The sequence below is a fragment of the Neopelma chrysocephalum genome, unplaced genomic scaffold (assembly GCF_003984885.1).
Source record: "Neopelma chrysocephalum unplaced genomic scaffold, ASM398488v2 Primary Assembly neopelma1_44, whole genome shotgun sequence".
Lineage (NCBI taxonomy): Eukaryota > Metazoa > Chordata > Aves > Passeriformes > Pipridae > Neopelma > Neopelma chrysocephalum.
Window position 1 is genome coordinate 26964831 of NW_020897703.1, and position 18953 is coordinate 26983783.

At 37.9% G+C, this 18953-nt stretch overlaps 1 protein-coding gene across 1 annotated transcript in view; it reads right to left on the reverse strand.

Annotated features, from left to right (window-relative positions):
* Nucleotides 1-4633: 4633 nt before the first annotated feature.
* DPP10 (dipeptidyl peptidase like 10) overlaps nucleotides 4634-18953 on the reverse strand; it is a 262870-nt gene continuing 248550 nt past the window's right edge. The window contains exons 20-26 of the mRNA XM_027679085.1: nucleotides 16900-17094; nucleotides 15272-15326; nucleotides 11032-11131; nucleotides 10230-10288; nucleotides 10070-10142; nucleotides 8376-8449; nucleotides 4634-6876 (exon numbers count right to left, since the gene is read on the reverse strand). Of these exons, the coding sequence (XP_027534886.1) occupies nucleotides 6739-6876; nucleotides 8376-8449; nucleotides 10070-10142; nucleotides 10230-10288; nucleotides 11032-11131; nucleotides 15272-15326; nucleotides 16900-17094 (694 nt within the window). The 3' untranslated portion in view covers nucleotides 4634-6738. The remainder of the gene's footprint in view (nucleotides 6877-8375; nucleotides 8450-10069; nucleotides 10143-10229; nucleotides 10289-11031; nucleotides 11132-15271; nucleotides 15327-16899; nucleotides 17095-18953) is intronic.

The following is an 18953-nucleotide window of genomic DNA, read 5'->3' on the forward strand; positions in this document are numbered from 1 at the left end:
AGGAGATCTGAAAACAACCTTCTTCCAGCCTCAAATATCACAACCCCTTCCCTGGACATAATCTCTTTCCCCAAGAAGCGCAAGCAGAGACAGTTCTCTTTTCAACCACACAGCTCCCTTTCTCTCCCCCCTTTCCCAAGGAGGCCTTTAGGCTGCTGCCACTGCCACTGTTCCCCCTGCCATGGCTGCTCTTAAACCCTTCTCTAGTGGCATGGGAAAGCAAGTCAAACATTAGGAGAAGACTGACATATTCTTCTTGTCAATGTAGTGTTGTGCATCTACATAGCACCAGACATGTCTAGCTCTCAACCTCTCAAGTCTGGTCTCTCCTATAATGAATCAATAATCATTAGCATAACAAAGGAATTAGAACTTCTCATCACATCATGATAAGACAGAAAGAGTCTCGTCCCAATGCTGTTTATGAACCACACTTCAATTTCTTCACTTGGAGTAAACAGCACCTTGCTCTGTTTTCCCACTGTGCTTAGGCCTCTTCATGAAGCACTGTGCCACTCCTTGCAATCAGCTGAATCTCCTGCTTACACACAGGGCTTTGAATTTTTTTTTTTAAGAAAATGTACTGATAGGCACTCAGGTCCTTGGAAAAATCTCCCCACACTTGCTTCCAGCTCCATCTCAGAAAAAAGTTATTGAACAAAAAAAAAGTTGGATAAAGCAAAGCTGCAAAATTTGATATGCTCTCTCACAGTGCTCTCTTTAAGCCTGAAAGTCCTGCCTAAATCAATTTTCCACACTGCCTTTTCTTTTGCCTTGCTTATTTCTGATTACACTGCCAAACGACTGTCCTTGTTCATTTGTGGTCCTCAACTTCCTAGTTTTTTTTCATATGATGCTTTATACTTTTCATATGATGTTCTATAAAACCTCCTTCAAATATTTCACTGGTATTCAGATTCACTGTATTTCCACAAGCAATTCCTAGAAAAACAGATAAGCCTCTGTCCAAGTTCAGTACAATTTCCACTTCAATTTAAAAACCCATCAGTCCAACAAATTCAGTGTCCACTAGAACCCAAAAGGAAGAACAGTTAACTTGACAATGTAAATACCTTTAAATGCAACAATATGCACTGTTTTGGAAAACGAAATGTTTTACTGTAATTGCTTATTTCAAATGTGGAATTATATTTAACAATTCCTACCTTATGATGACTGAAATGTAGGATACAAATCAAACACAGGACTAAAAATCCATAAGAAACCATGTAATTAATCATTCTTCTGTGTAAATAACTGAATGATCTGGCTCTCCTGCCTTAGTTGAAAGTTTATTGAATCAAGCATTGGCTACATTTGTCTCTAAGGTTACCACTGCACCACTTAAAAATAGAGCAACAGCTCTGAATAGAGCAACAAAACGTCTCTTTGCTTGTCTCCTCTGAACACTCTTCTTTCTTACTGCTCTCCTAATGGTGCTGAAAACCTCCCTAAGAATGGATTCTACACATTATTTGACTTGTCAAATGTATGTTCCAGGAAAAGGCTGAGAGGTGGAACAAACCAGTGCACTTCTTCAGGAGTGCTTTGTTCTTCGTTAGGATTTTGGAAGCCTCTGCCCATTTTATTAAAGCAGCTCTTCTGCAACACTATCAGAGACAAGATATTCTGTCCGTGCGTTATATGCCCTCTCCTTGTTTTTTCACAGCACTGTCAGAGCATTTACAGACACCACCAGAGCTGTAATTGCTGCCAGCTGGTCTCTCAGCTGGATGTGTGGAGTCTGTCACCGTGTGCCCTGGCCAAGCTCCCCACCCTCACCTCTGACAAACTGGAGAACAGCCATGATGACCATATTGCTTAGTCATTTTTTAACAATATTCTTCTTATCCCCAAAGGTAACAATTTCATGCCTTTGCCTATCAATTATGTTGCTTGATGGACTAAAATCTCAGACTACAACCCCCCGTCATGGAGCTGTGAAGGGTCTGCACTGTCCGGAGGATGGAGCTGAGCCTCTGGACATCACCTGTGTGTCAGCCTCTCCATTCCCTTAGAAGCATCCCTGACAGCTGAATTCTCAGCTCACTTATGACACAAAATATGCTACAGCAGAAAACATGACTTTCCTTCGGGAAATATTTTCTGAGCATCTCCCTACCAATTATATTCCCTCTGCTGGTTTTATCAATGAGAAGGTTTTTTTGTTTGTTTGTTTGTTTTTTTTCTTTTTTCTTCGGTCATGAAATCTAAAAAAGGGTTGTTAGCACTTTATGGGACACTTTAATTAAAAAGAATTGTATCTATATCATTTGTGTTCTCATGGGGTATTGGCATTATTAAATCAATTTAGCTGTTTTCAAGTTCTACTTACGTAAAAGCAGGATATTGGATTTCTAAACTAATTATACAGGAAAGAAGTCTGGTCCCCTTTAATGGGAACTTTGGACTGCATACACTCATGTGGTTTAATTTCCTTAAATCCATCCAAATACCTGATCAGCTCTATCTAACAACACTGTAATTTCCAGACATTGGAAAACAAGCACTTATTTTACTTACCATATTTAGGTACTAGGTTTGTAAGATGCGTGTTGTTTTACCTGTCTAGTGAGTGAATCACTAACATTTGCCATCCACCTACCTCCTTGATGCCAGGCTCCTTCTCGACTTTCATGTATGAAATTCAACAGACAGAAGTTTAACTAAATCCTTTCTTTTCTTTTCAAAGCTCCAGGCACCTTGGAAGTTGTGACTCCCCTTAGCCACATCCCACGAGCTCCTCATTCTCTGAAGTATTCTTGAATTCATTAAGAGGATAAAGAGAAGCAAACTTAATGGCATTGAAAGACGTTTTGCAGAAGATGCACCAGTAATCAATGCTGGTGAGGTTCTTCTTTCCTGGAGGCAACTGACTTGCCAGGAGGAGTTACTCAAGTAAATATAAAATGCCTGGACCACTGCACCTTGCCTGTGTGCTTCTAGACTGTGCAAAAGAAAGTGGTGTTCAGTATCTTTGGGTCAGTCTTCCTCTTGGTTCAGTTTCTTCAGTAGTGTCTAATAAACCTGCAAGGAGGGATACCAGGTCACACCTTGTATCCTCCGTGTTTTATTAAAGGAGCCAACACTCAACATTCCAAGTTTCCATGGAGAATCTTTGGCTTCAGATCAAATACAAGCTCTTCTGTCTTAAAAGGCACAATTTCTCAACTAAATGAAGCTAACTAACTCCACACACAAGAGTGCCAGAGCTGAGAGAACAGAAGTAATCATCTTCATTTTCAGACCAGGGAGATACAGTATGCCAAAAACTGAGGAACAGTGAACAGTTGATTATAACAAATCACAGCAGACATTGATCAAACCAGGTCATAAATAATTCTGGCCTTGCTGCAAAAAGATTAAATAAATTAATTTAAAAAATAATCAGCCTTTCTTTGTACTCCACAATCTGGGGAAAATATTCCAACTGGAATGCAGTTACTCCCGATTTTGTAATATAGTTGACATTTCAGTATGACCTACAGGTTTCATAGATTTTGCAAGTTGTAATAGCAGAAAAAGGAGAGAGGAAATCAAGAAGGTAAAGATAAGCTCTAGCAAGCAGCAAATGGATATGCTGATTCCCTAGTTTTCCATAAATTAATAGGTCTAGTCTACTAAGTGTCATATTTTAATGACAGCTGAATCAAACAGTAATTTTTCAGACCTAAAATGTCGTCATGGTGCTTAACAAATGATAAGCTACAAAAAGTCTATGCTTTTCATGCTATTTTGGTGCAATGTGTACTAATTCTTGATCAACACTATAGATCACATGGGCTAATTAATAATGCCATTAGTTATGTATGTAGGATCTGATATATAACACTGTTCAGTTGTGCTGTAAGTGGAAGAATTATTTGAACAGGTTAGCAAAAGTAAAGGGACGCCTTACACCAAATTCTTTAGTCTAACTAGAATCAGAGCCTGCACTTGCAAACACTTTTGCAGTATCTGAATTCAACCCATACATAAAAATGTCAGTAAAAGCAATTAATCTCGGTCTGATGCTCACCCTTGTATACACATTAATATAAAAATACCTGTATTTCTATGACGGTTTAAGAAATAACAAAAACATTAAAAGTATACCACATTTCCACGCAGATAACCCATATTTCAGATAACACACTTTTTAAACATACCAGTTCTGCCAAGGGCATTCTTACAGAAGGCCATGTCCTCATGACACGTTCAAATTCAGGTAAATTGGAGGTGAGATGCTGAGGTAGAAAGAGTAGGGAATAGGGGCCTGAAACAGAGCTATGGGGAAAGGAGGACACACGGTGTGGATCCACAGAGCTGGGATAATGTATTTCCTGAGCACATGCATAATCCTATTGCTCAGACACAAGCCTTGTTTTCTTTTGCAGGTAGCCAAATGCAACTCGATGTGAAGCACAGAAAATATGAGCACAGAGTGGCTGTGCCCCAGATGAACAGCCAGCACATATTGCAGGAATCAGCCTTTTCACGTATCCTCCGCATGCCCAGTCCGTGCAGCAACCTCAACATGTGCACACAGCTTGTGCTTTCTGCATGAGCATTTGGCTCCAATCAGCGAAAACATCTCACTGAATTCAACTGGATTAGAACCTTGTTTACTGTGTTTGTTTAGGAAAAGCATCAGTATTGTCAGGTGAGTATTTATTAAGTGATGGGTGTAATTTATAAAATCACAAACTAGCAGTCCCAGACAACAGAAGACTTGAAAACGTTGCTCCCCTATAGAAAACAGGATTTGCAAAACCTTGTTTGAATTCTGCTCTTACTTTTTTTTGTTGTTTTCTATGATCTTACTGTAGTGCACATAGTAGCCTCCATAAATATATACCGTACCTATACTATAGATATGTACTCCATATGTACTATAACTACCACAAAGCAAAGCCATACTTTGTGGTGACACTGGGACCCAAACAAGATATCATTGCACATTAAAACTGTATTAAACTAATTGAAAAATAGTTAAACATTGCTAATAAAACAAGATAAATACTAAACATTAAAAAGACAGAGACTTTCCAGTGTTCCATAAAACCACACCTTTCAGACAAATTAATTATTTGCATCATAAAAAAATCCTAACTGTGAAAGAAAATATTCCAAAAGGAATTGATGAGTAAAAAAGCTCCAGGTGCTTTTTGATTACATCAAAAACAATTCCCATTCTCATAAAATATGCAAACTTTACATCTTAAACAGCATATTTACCTTCAAAAATTACTTTCTTTTTAATCTTGCAAGAAATTAAACCTTAATTGAGTAGGAAAGTATTTGGAATATATCCAGAAATAAAAAAACTACAGCTATTGTAAGTGGCACAGCATCCGTCAAGAGTTTTCACATACGTTTGGAAGATATCTAAAATTAAGCCAACACTGTACTTGATTTTCATGATCAGAGTTAATATTCTGCAAATCCAAACTGGCTGCCTTGTTTATTTCATAGTTTCAATTTCTATTGCTGTAATTCACTCTGGCAAATAGATAGATGTATGAGGGGCTGAATAATAATAAAATTGAACTTCTCAGGATCTTCCTTTGCCTTGAATGAAAAACATTTCATTTCTTTGTGATGCTGTTGAAGCTAAATCCTGTTGCAAGAGACTTAATGAGAAGCCTTGGAATAAAAATTAATGGTGTGTTCCAGCTACGTCACCACCTTGATGAACATCAGAATTACATTTGAGACCAGATGGAAGAAAAGGAAGATGCACTATACAAAATATGTCTTCATTTGAGGAGTAAAGTATTACTCAGTGGCATTATACATTGTTAATAAACTTTCTTTATCTGAAACTATAATTTAATATTTATGTATCTAATTTACATGTGACAAAGTAGCATATTCTAAAATTAGAGTGTAACCAGCAAACTATTAACTACTATAAACAATACCAAAACACAACTCAAACATATTTTAAGGAAACAATAGGTACATTTTGGATGGGGGAATGATTTCAATTGCAGATATTGTTTTAAATACAGCTGTCAATTACACCTTGAAAAAAATTCTTCAACCTCAGAAAGATTTTCTGCTTAGGGAGTCCTGGGTATATACATAAAGACCAAGAGCACACCACCAAAAAATCCCTTATTGGTTACTAGTAGGTACAGTAATAATTGTAAATGCTGAAATTGTGTGTGGGGAAATAATTTTCAATATCAGTGTTATATGATGCACTAGACAATATCCCCTTAAGCAGAAACTAGAGAAAATATCGTGCCCTTTATTATCTCTGTGGTTTCTTACGTGTAATAGACAGTGGAAGAATTGCACTTATTGTAACATTACAGTAGAGTGTTAGATTGCAGTTCACCTTTTAGAATATTAGTGGCCATAATACTTATGATAGGTTGTGCCTTATGCAAAGATGAATAAAGATGTGCATTTAAATTAAAAAACGAGCAACCACTTACAGAACCAACAGTGAGGCTTAACATAACAAACATGCACTAACCCTACACTTATGCAAAACTAAGTTCTTCCAGGAAACCGTAACCAACTGTTGACCTTCCACAAAGGTAAAGGTTTTGTCCCTTGGTAATATGTTTGGACTTTGCAGTCGAATTCCAGTTTATTAGCTCATTGTCTGTAAATGTGCTGTTCCACTGTGATATCCTTTAGCTGCCCTTGAGCTTCTGCAGAATCTGCAATCTTACAGTCACTTTTATTTAAGGGTTTATTGAGCCGCAGAGTAAGTCCCCTTCAGTACTACACAAATAGGCTTTCTTATTCATCCTCTTCAGGTTCCTGTGGTAAAATTGGTGTCTCCTCCTTTAAACAAGCACTAAAAAACCCAAGGATTGTGCTGTAAAGGTGATATTTGCTTTTCTCAGAAGCAATGTTATGACCTTCATCCGGGTAGATCTAGCAGAGGAGAAAGGAAAAAAGTAAATAGTTTTTAAAGGCTTTTCAAATATTTAGGGCTCTAATTTTCTTTCTCTGATCTTCAAAATGTTTTAGATGACAACAGAATGATAACATTAGTTTTATGGCATCAAGGAAAGCTAATAAAACTCAAAGTAAAACTCATTCTCTTGGAATTTGAACTTACATAAAACAACCACTGCAGTGGGATCTGCAGAAGTGAAAAAATTTGTATTCTCAGCCATTGTACTTACAACAGTTTACTTAGCTGGCATTTTCAATAGTGCCTAGGCATCCAAATCCCATTAACGTCAATGAGAATTAATTACCTCATGCTTTTAGGGACCTCTCAATATCTCAGCTTCTAAGTGTTCAGCAAAAAACCTTTTTATTCATATTTTTAACTATCTTACTGTCTTGTCTAAAGCCCATCTTCTCTTTCTCTCCTAGGGTGGATGTGGGCATTTTTATCTCCTAAGTCAGATCCCACTGGGAATCTCTCCCAAGTGAGGCTCAGCAAATGTTTGCAGGCTGAATGAAGAAATCCAGACTAGGAGACAAGAGACCTGAGGTGGCCTGAGGCAAAAGGCTTCAGCTGCTTCCTCAAACTCAGGTTATCACAAGGTTGCATGAGAAGGGCTCAACAGGGCTCTCCTGAGACAACTCTGTCATTCCTGCTGCTTCTTCTCTCCACAGGCCTTCACATCACCTCAGCTGAAATCACAAGGACAGTGGGAAGAGATTGTACATATAAAGTCCTTTTCCTTTCCTGAGTGACACTAACCCCCTTGTTGCCACCTCCTCCCTGACAGGAGCTCACACGCTTCAGTGAAAACTACAGGATCGCCTATGGTTCAGCAAGGTTGAGGCTTCCAACATGTAATATCAGAGATATTTGGAGGAGTGACCCAGAACATCATCATGTCAGATAGCCAGGAAGGTTTAATGCAATCAGAACCATTGGCCAGCAACATCCACGTGCTCTGGGTGGGTCCCATCCAAGTTCGTGCATTGGCAGCAGCCCTGTCCTGCTCTTCCATCTTGCTCTCACAACATCCTCCTTCTCTGTAAGGCAATGCAGAGAGGGAACACTGCTCTTGGCTTTTAGCTGCCTTATAATAAATCTAAATGTTGAAAATAAGGGGAAATTACTCTCACGTGACCCAATACTTTTTTAAGCAAAAAGGGACTAAAGTAATGGTATCTCCATGCTACAAATAGTGCATATGGATTCCAGAGCACTTCGTACAGTGTTGTAAGATAAACAGGTGGAAAAACAGAAAGATGAGAGAGAGCAGAAAGAGCCTAGGAGAACAACAAGATGATACAGTTCTTGACATCTATACTAACAGTGAGGAAAATGGGATTAAACAGACTTCTAACTGTAAATTGAAGTAATACTGCTGCATTGTGGTAGGGAGGGTCCTTCTCAGTGAAGAAATAGCAATAGGAGGTTAAATGTTCAACTATGTTTATAGGAAAAGCCACAGTGCACATACCTGCATAGTGTAATTAGCCCCAGCTTTTATTAGATGTTTAATTAGTTCTGCTGAATGCTGGAAGTGGACTTTAGCTGCAAGACAAGATTTGATATTATTAGAAAAAGCTACACTATTATGAAATACTTATCTGCTAAACAGCTTTGGGTGAAAACATTTCCAACCTCTGTAATTACTGGATCAGAAGGTGACTATCTTTAAGGTCAGAAGTGCCCAGCCCCATCAGAAACAGCAATACAGGGTGTTACAACAGAGGTTTTGGAGAAGAAGCTGAAAGCCCCAAGGGAAGCCATACTTTCCACATACTCTGTGAGGGCTCCTATCTTTACCATTCATTTACACCCACTGCGATAGTTTAGAGGTGTGTAAAACCATTCTGTTTGAACATCTAGGCATTTTATAATTGTGTTGAAGGAAAGCACATTAGGTTTTCTACTGCTTGCACAGGGTTACTACAGCCCACACTTCTTAAGGAAATGGAGTTTCTCCAACCCATCAGTAACTTAAGCTTTGTGTAATAAAACCAGGCAGCTTTATTATGATGTCCTAACCCTGCAGAGCTTGGGCTGCAAGTGGGTTGGGTGGTGTCACTGGATGTGATATTAAACAAGGGCTGCAGGCAATCAGAGTGCTAGGCTTGAGCACACTGCATTGCTCAGATATCTACAAGTCCCAATTCCTGCCAGCACCAAGTTCAGAGGGGCAGAAATTGCTGCTGCTTGTTACAATCAGCAAAGCCTGAGACTCTCATGGCTGCTTAGTCACCCAGTATATCTTCTCTGCCCCTCTCCCCTGTGGTCTGGGTACAGTGTTTGTACCCCTTTGATTGCACTGTGGATCCATAACACAGGTTTGGTGCCTTCACAATAGGGTGACAGGCTGGCAGGTGCCATTCTCACTGTGCCAGCTGTGCATGGACACTCTCATCTCAGCCCGTCACTGTGAGGTACTTATCCCTCCAGAATGAGGAGTAAGAACCTTCTATTATCCCACATGCACCAGAAAAATGCTGGGGAAAGAAGTAGGCATATGAGTCTGTTCAGAGGAGCTCATTGCAGCACTGTAATTTGTGCCTGCATCAAAGCTTGTTCTTCAGACTTACATCAGTTAAGAAAGTTCAAAAAAATACACTGCAGTTAAATTTAAATCTGTAATTACAAATTATCTCATTTGACACATCTTGTGATTCCATTTAAAGTGCTAGAACTTACTCTGTTTTACTCATTCTCTGTCTTAAACTACTGCTAAAAGTATTGGTGCTATTAAAAGGTTATGTATAGCTTCAGCTTCAGATGCTTTCACACTACCTTGTAATTAATTAGCTGAAAAGATTAACTTTCCATGTGGTAATGTACTTCACCAACTGTACTGATAATTCTGCAGAATTTCTATGAATTTAAAACAACATTAAAAATGTATGCAGTTCTATTAATAATTCATGTAATATCTTTCACTAGCAAGACAGTGGTCCCCAAGATTTAAACAAATTAGAACATACAGCACCTAAAAGGTGCAAATATTCAGCAAAGAAAAATGTCATCAGTTTAGAGTTAGAAGTTGAAACAAAAAAAAAAATCATATCAGAGGGATAGTAAAACTGAAAACGTACTTGCTAGGTGTGTGCCTCATCGGTCCTTGAACACCTGCCTATTAGAAGCTCTGACTCTAAATTAATTGCATCTCTAAATACTTACCATCAGCTGTTCCATGAACTATTAGCAAATTCGCTTCTTTTAAACCATGAAGATTGTGTAATACACTGGATGCCTGGCAAACAAACACACACAAGTGTAACTGAGTTGCATTTTGAGACTAAAATGGTCACTTTTAGTTACTTTTTTTATGCTAACTTACCTGATAGGTAATTTCCTCTTTTGATGGAATCCCAAGGTATCTTTCTGAAAAAGCTGATGCTGTAAAACAAAAACTTGTGAGTTTAGAGTTAATTCTATTTAAAAATTGACCTAGAGTCAGTAGCAGCTATTTATGCCATGAAGTCAACAGAGATGTTCATTTAGAATCAAAATGTATCATTTTAATGTACCATTGAAAACCATTTTTAAATGGTTAAAAAAAGAAATCAACCAAAAATCAACGAACTCCCCTTCCGAAAAAAACCCCAAGCCCACAACCAATAACAAAAAAGCCCAAACCAAAACACAAACCAAAATACTGTGAAAAGTTTAACAGACCAGTAAAGGAATATGCTCTGATTTCCCATGTGTCACAGTCCAGAGCCTGTGCCCTAAACTTCATATACATAACCAAAATATCCTGTGATTGAATGAAAACATGGTTGATATTGTAGGGAATTCACTGTTAACCTTAAAAGAATCACTCCTCATATAAGTCTTGATTCATGCTGATACACCTAAAGGGTCCTTAGGAAATGAGTTTCTGACTGAATTTCAGTGGACAATGGGAAACAACTCCTTTGCAAAAATCGGTTGTGTTAATAACAATGTATCTGGTGTGTGCTTTGGTAAACTGTCCCAGTCTTAGCTTCACTTTCATTTAAAGAAGAGAACGAGACAGTGAGGTGAAATCTCATTGATGTTGTTACATTATCTGCCCTTAGTTAAAATAAATAACACCTCCATGAATAAAATACATTTTGAATAGCCTATCATATAGGTGTAGGGTAGGGAATACTCACCATATAACTTCATATCTGTGATTGGTGCCACCACAGCTCCACACTTGAAGAGCCGTTCACTGGATTTCAGGATCATTGATGTAATGTAGCCACCATATCCCTAACAATGGGATAGAGATTTTTGATTCATTTCTCTTCAGCAACAATAAAGGCCATTTTGCTAATCTGACGGTATCATTTTACAGTATGCAGTTATATCTGCAAGAATTACTTTTAAAGGAAATGTGAAACTTCAGTTTAAGAGTGAATGGAGATCACATTGACCTGGTCATGATCTTTAAACTATGCAATTAATAATAACGAGTATATTTTGGTTCAAGCTCCACAATTCCATCACGGCAGTCTAGCCTATAGTTAGTAGATTTGAAAACTACAGAAAATAACCTACAAAGCAAACCCCAAAGGTAAGGTTTTGTGGAGTACAGCCTAGACCGGAAGATTTGTACTCAGTTTTTAATGTGTTTGATATAGATACTTGCAAAGTAGCAAGATACACTGAGCATTTTGCTGACAGGAGAGAGAGTAGGAAAAGGGGGGTAACCTGTGAATTTGAGTGTATTATGTCCTCCCCCTGACACCTGAACCTTCGCAGATTGAATCCCATTGCTATTAAAGAGGTTTCTGCATGTCAAAGATCCCACAGAGAGATACAGATCTTGCCCTGTTTTGCAGAAATAAAAGCTGTACGTAAGCACATTGTTCAGTATTATGCTGATCTCTGGATGCCCTTTCTGGCCACAAGAGCGTCCATGAGGCTGCTTTGCTACAAAGCAGGGAGCACAGACGGCATGAAGAAGTTAAAAGCAACAGGGCAGAATTGGGGAGGTCTGTCCTTGCCTCACCACATTTGTCTGTCCTTATTTCTTCACCATCTCTCCTGCAAAGTCTGTAATAGACCCTTCTGGGAAGAGTTGTGACATAGAGTCACGAAAGCTTTGTGAAAGCTTTAACTTGAGACCACAGTTTTCCTTGGAATGACACTGGCAATCCATTTCTGTACACCTGTAATCATTCTAGACCCACAGAAAATGAAATTCTGAATTGTGGCATCTGGGATTAATGATTTTCTCGTATATTATGGGCTCTTTCAATTTCTCTATTTGCCATTTTTGTTTTCCCTTCATCAGTGATGAAAAGTTGATTTTTTTCAGTTTTTTTTTGTTGTTGTTGTTGTTTTGTGTTTGCACAACATATTTCAGAAAGAAGAAATTATCCCATATCAGGGAAAACAAAATGCAAAACACCAGCTGACCCAAAAAAAGAATATTATGCATCAAATGGTTACAGTTTTCTCAGGGACTTCTATGAATGCTGCCTGTTCTTCATGTCTAAATATTTAATAAATAGATGATTTCTATGGAAGAATTGGAATATTTGAAAATCCTTTAACCTTATTTAAGAAAAAATAAGCAGAGACAAACATTCTTTGGAATCAATCTATAGTAAGTGGAAAGGGACCCACTGAAGGAAAAACAAAATAAGTGCTGAGTTTTCAAGAGAGTGGGAAGAACTGAGTTATTCCTTTCCCATGGAAACTCCAGTCCAGGAGGCCAAGAGCTGCCTGGCTCTGTCCATGTGCAGGAGCAGATTTCACCTAAGAAAGAACTTCTGAGTGGGCAACAGTAACTTGTATAATTCAAAGAGTTTAAGAGGACAGCAACTTTCCTCTGCCTCCAGGTTTTCTCTTCTTTTACTTTTGTTCAATATTCTGTTTGTGTCTTTCCCAACAGCACAGTTTTAATCCTGGAATAGGTATTGCCAGGTTATTTATTATTTACGCCATGTTTTCATTAAGAGCTTGTTTAGTTCTCCTGGGAATTTCTTTCCTTTGTGCTTGTGCCCTTGCTTCCAGCCAGGCTTTCCAGGAAAAAACATTAGAGAGTGATATCACATTTTCCGAAGCATTTCACAATGACAATGCAGAAAATAGTTCACACGTCCTGGTGCAAGGACATGTGGTGCCCCACTCATGGGCTGGGTTTCTGTGGTTACAACCTAATCACAGTATTTTCAAGAAGGAGCTTGGCTCTGGAATTGCAACTCATTTTTAAACTCTCTTTTCACTTCCATGCATAAATCCACAAACTACATGGAACCAAAATTTGCTGTCTAACAGTTCAGAAAGGCCCTTGGATCATGTATCACTTGGGCGTGTGCCCCTCACAGAGATAAGCAGTGGGGCAGCCAGAAGTAGGTATTTTCCACACTGTGCCCTTCTAGACAGTCTTGTTACTCTTGTGCTTCATTTACATCACTGATTGTGACAAGAATTTTATTTCTATGTAGTTCTGAAACATCTTAAAGAGCTGCCTGACAGTGTGCACGAGTCCAGCTTTATGAGATCAACATTAAACTATTCCAAAGTCATCTTATTTTCAAGCAAAGTGCATATTCTGTTTCCATCAGTAAGGCAAATTTAATGCATAGAAAGAAAAAAATATTTTCCCTATCATGCTGTACATAGTAAAAAGTAAATGAGTTTTAAAGTAGATTTTTAATTGACTCTAAAACAAGCAGAGAAGAGGAAAATAGAATTAACCCTGGGAAGCTGTTAAATAGATTTTTTTTTTATTAATTCTGAAACTGACTTTTAAATTTTATGAATTTTTGTTTGACAGCACAAAACAACTCTGAAAGGTTAACTTGGAAGTGGGATATTTCCCTGACTTCAAAGCAGTGTTGAAAGCTTATCAAATTTCTGAGTTTTTGCTCTTTGCTTTCTTACATTCCCACTCTTCATTCCTCAATACTTCTATCAGAAAATAAGTGCAGGGACATGGTCATCAATAATATTTTGTGAAAGAAAAAAAAGCAGGGGTAGGTCTTGGCAGATATGTAAAGCCATAGTTATGTGTATGCTCTATGGTAACTGTCTCATCACATCACTCTTAGGAAACAGGATACTACTGAATCTCTGACAGACAACAAATGGGAATTTTCAAGTAGCAGTGGAAATAATTTCTAAAGTCGGAAACAAGTGACTAATTCAGAGTGCTTAGTGATTTCATTTCAGAAATAGTATTTTTAATCATTTGGGAAGAGGATATGGAGAAACGTTGATGCTTCTATGCATGTGCGCTTTCATATACATTGGTAACAGGTATTAAAACCTGAAGAGAAACGTGGCCACAATCATCTGACAGATGAAATCAGCCCAGCTTATACATCCTCAGCTGAAAAATCTCTGGCTGCCACCCTACAAACCAAATCCTGCCTCCTGAAATTCTTGCAGTGACAGTTTCTTTAGCTCCAAGCGTGGCAGGAGCTCAAATCTTTGAGGAAGGTCACATTCATTTGAAATGCTAATAATAGCCACAAACATTAGCCAGTCCTCAAAATGCTACCGTGCAGGAGGTAAATGTCAATATCCTTGTCCTGCATTCAGACAGACTGAGACAAGCAGGTTAAATGACCTGCCCGAGGCCATGCAGCACGTCAGTGGCAGAGTGGGGATGAAAACTACGGCATTTCATAGTGAAATCCATGCTGCTCTTATAACTGATGACTGGGGGGTACTTGATCATGGTTTGTTATTGCTTTGAGCTGAAAGGCACAAAACAGCTTCATTTTTATTAAAAAAACTTTTACAAAATTAAAAGGTTGCACATACCAGCTCATAGATGAAGCAGCAGTTGTGTGGTGTTTCTAATGGCTGCTTTTTAACAGCCATCAGTAAAATGCTATTTAGTTTGCTACTAGAAGTTAAGCCCTTGCCTCATTCTATCTCATGCTAAGGGCAATGACAGGCCACACAGCAGACAGCTGATAAAATAGCAAAGGCAAGACTTCTCGCTGGCATAACAAGGAAGATGTTGACAGTACCATAGGGTTGTTACTCAGCTGAGCTCAAGGGTCAGTAAAACATTCAAATATAAAAGCTGGTTTTGGGTGACTTTGTCAATTTAAACGCAGCCTGAATATAAAACTGTAAAAAACAAGCTTTCACAAAAAACAAGCCTACATTAAAAATTTCTAAAGAAAGCAGATTTTTTTAACAAATACTTTCTTCTTCAGATTCTGAAACAGAAATACTGCTGTACTATAAAACTGATGTTATTGAATTAAATACTTGTTCTGAGAAAGAGATAATATATAGAACAGATAGTAAATTATGGAAGATTTCCCCTCCTCTTTTAATAACTGAAATTGTCTTAGGAAAATAGGAAATATATTTGTTTATGAACTGACAGGATTTTCTTAAAGAATCATGATCATATATCCTTCTATTTTTGCACATTACCTTTCCAAATATACTCAGTCTCTTAGGATCAATGAAGGGCTGTTTCAATAGTGATCTGAAAGAAAAAAGTTGGTGGGTTTTTTTGTTGGTTTTTTTTTTCTTTACTTTGTTAAAGTAAAATAGTAAATTTTACTTGCTGAATATACTATTTAAAGTAAATTATTTGTACAGTAAGGATTCATCATACACGCAGGTCAGGTAGAAGAACAAATTACATCCATACAAGTAGTACTGCACTGTGAAATGTGATTTGCTTCCTAATTCCTTCTCTATATGGCAAACAGTTGGTGTTAGGCTCATCTTATCAAATTTAGATACCTGAATTTAAGCATCTTGTCTAAATTACCCATTTACATCTGCTTTTCAGTTAAAGGACAGAAGAGACGCTGTCAGACAGCCATTCTTTCCCACCCATGTTGGAAACCTCTCTCACTCTGGGGAGAATAATCCTCCAGAAATGCCAGGATTTTCCACTGACTAGAGCTTAAATGACTGGCTTTGACCAGTGCTTTGACAGCTGAAGGAAGGTAAGATGAATGGAACTTCCTGAATCTAGATAATTAAATAATTAATTCTCTCACCAAGGCCATTAATCAGCTGTGGTGAATTTTTTACAGAAAGGACAGAATAACCTGAGAGGAAAAATCCAACCAGCTTTTGAGGAGACCAAACCAGCTGCAGCACCTCCTATCAGCCACAGGCACCCTTCCTTTTTCCCACGCAGTGCATCCCAAGAGAGGCCAGACTAAATTTAGCCTAAAACATCTTGGGATTTGAGCAGGGAGATCAGGTCTCACAGCAGACCGTGTGGGCTGCTTCCGATGGCCCTTCCAGGAGGGTTACTTTGAATTGCTCCCCTCCATGTGGCCCATTCCTGACCAACATGAACACCAGGAGCCCTATTGCGCAGGTAGCAGACACAGCCGCCTACTCATACAATGGCTGAAGCATCAACTGCTTTCAAAAGAAGAAGAAGAAAATATCTGGCTTTAAACCTGTATTTCCCTGGGAAACCCTAGAAAAAGTCCCTCCAGACCTTGGTATTTGCCATTTTGACAAGTGCATCCTGAGTAAAGTGTTGTCAAAGCTACACTTCATAGATGGAGATTACTCTTGCCTGCAGCTGGTGGATTTATATCAGTTTAAGAATGATAATGCAAATGAGAAATGAAAGGCTTTTGCCCAAATTTTGCTCTCATTTACACCATTATAACTCCATTTGCTTTGTGCTGTTACTCCAGATCTCTGTAGTGAAAATGAGAGCAGTATCCGATCGTATAGGCCTAAAATACTGTAACACAAATGCATTTAATCATTAACACATGTACAACAAGAATTTTTCCTAAGGGATATAGACAAAAACAAATTAACTCAGATGGCATATTTAGATTGCACAGAGCAGGGTCAGCTTTATCAAAGAGAAGCACCAACACAAAAAGACACCTCTTTGATCTCTTATTTGTTGTTTGTAATGAAAACATCATTGTTTCAAAATTTGAAACTGCATTAAAATAAACATTAACAACATTCACTATGCAAAGAAAACATTCTGGGCAGTTTCAGTTGAAAATGCTTGTTCATCAAGGTGTAAGAAGGGTAAAAGAGAAGAAAAGTTTGCACATACGTACTCTACAGCTGCTATTTGGTCCTTCACTTCCACTGATCCTAAGCATCGGTGGACCTCCTGTAGAATCTTGAGGCCTTGAAATCCACTCCCTCTGCCATCAAATCGAGCTACGATGACATTATCAGAGTTGACAAGCACTGAGTCCCAGTCAACGTGAAACTTATCTGTAACCAACTGGCTGCCTGGAGCTTCATCACTGCAAATACCAACACACCAGACACAAACGAAGACTATTGACAATGTGATGCACTGTGCCGATCTCCGATACTTTATTTAGCCTAGATGGCAGAGTTCAGTCGGTTACGCAATCCTGCTGAATTACTGTCACTTCCACCGATACCATCCCATCAGCTAGTGCTGCTATCCCTGCAGCAGTAGCAAACAAAATAATTTCTTTAACTATATAACCACTATGTTGCAGTGCTGTCAATACCTGGATATACTTTGTTGAAAGAAACAGAAAAACTAGTGATGCTTATAATACAGTGAAAAAAACCCCAACACATAATCACTGATGGCTCAGTTCTGAGAAGGGTCATACAGCATTGGTTAAGCTGCACTAAACATACAAAAAATTCATTTTGTACCCTGATTACCATTTTGTAGGATATATAATACTATTAAGAAGCATGTTACTTTAGAAAACAAAAATATTTGCATTACTGTACCCTTGAATGGATTTTTTGAAATAGAGTAAAAAGAAGAATGAAGTATACACAGAGAAAATTACATTTTCTCCATTCAAATTCATAGCAAGAAATGGATGCAGGCAGGAGTGATAAGTTTATTTTATGACATTAAAAAAAGGGTGTTTTACATCAGAAAAGGTGGAACAGAATGGGAGAATGCAATTTCTAGAGCAACAATAAGATGTGCCATTGAAGCCAAATATATTGTTTTCCTTACAAAGAAAATAAAATGTCAGTTTTAAAAGGGATGTTTGTCATTATTTTTCCCCCAAGATAAACACAGAATAAAAGAGCAGGCTACCATGAAGTTGTACAAAATACAAAATTGTTCTACGCAGGCTGCATCTGCCAGTTGACTGCAAATTAAAATGTAAAAGTGTCTGTGCTGGCTGTATGGAAATTAGATTGGACGGTCTGTGGGAATATCCTGTCTAAGGTGAAAGAAAGATGAAGACAGAAATTATTATTTTGCCAAAGAGATTTATGTAAACTTGGGGGAGGAAAGAGAGACAAAAATATCCTGCAATAACTACTGTCTTACATGTACAATAACGTGCTGATTCATTATCTGATTTTGGTTGTGGATAACACAGACCAAAGGCAATCATCTAATTAATTAGCAAGCATATGATGAACACATATGTTCTCAAATTCAGTCAGACCTACCTGAAATCAGGATTACTTGGTTACGGACACAGTCACAATATGTTATGCTTGATTTACCATTATCTCATGCATCAGGCTTATACTTGGCTTTATAAAAGTAAGAAAGGACATTTTTTTTGTTTGCTTAACCAATTCATTTGTGATTACACTTAACAGCTCACAATACAGAGCAATATTTGGAAATACTGTCAAGTTAACTCTGCAGAAGACATGATTCAGAAAGTATATAATCACTATTATTTACAATCAGGAGCAGAACAATACTTTCAGTTTGTGCTTATTGTACAGAGCAAAGTTTTCAGAAGCACTATATATTGACACAGATGTTTTCACAAAGCATTTATCATTATTTCCAATAGTAGCAGCCTCAGACCAGTTATAATTACTTTTAGATTCTTCCAAATTTCCACAACAGGATAATGTCACAAATATCCATGTTTGACTAGGTAACTTTCCAACAGCTTAATGCACCCCACACCAGTGAAAATATCATGAGTCAGCCTGCTTCCCTTCCATCTAATATAAGAAAAACACTAATACACTAAACTAAAGCTGATTTGTTTTATACATGTTATATATCTAGGTTATATATACATCTGGTATGTTTATATACATATATACACATATATACATATATATATATGTTATATACCATATGCCTAGACACTTAAAAATAGGGAAAAAACCATTACGTGTAAGC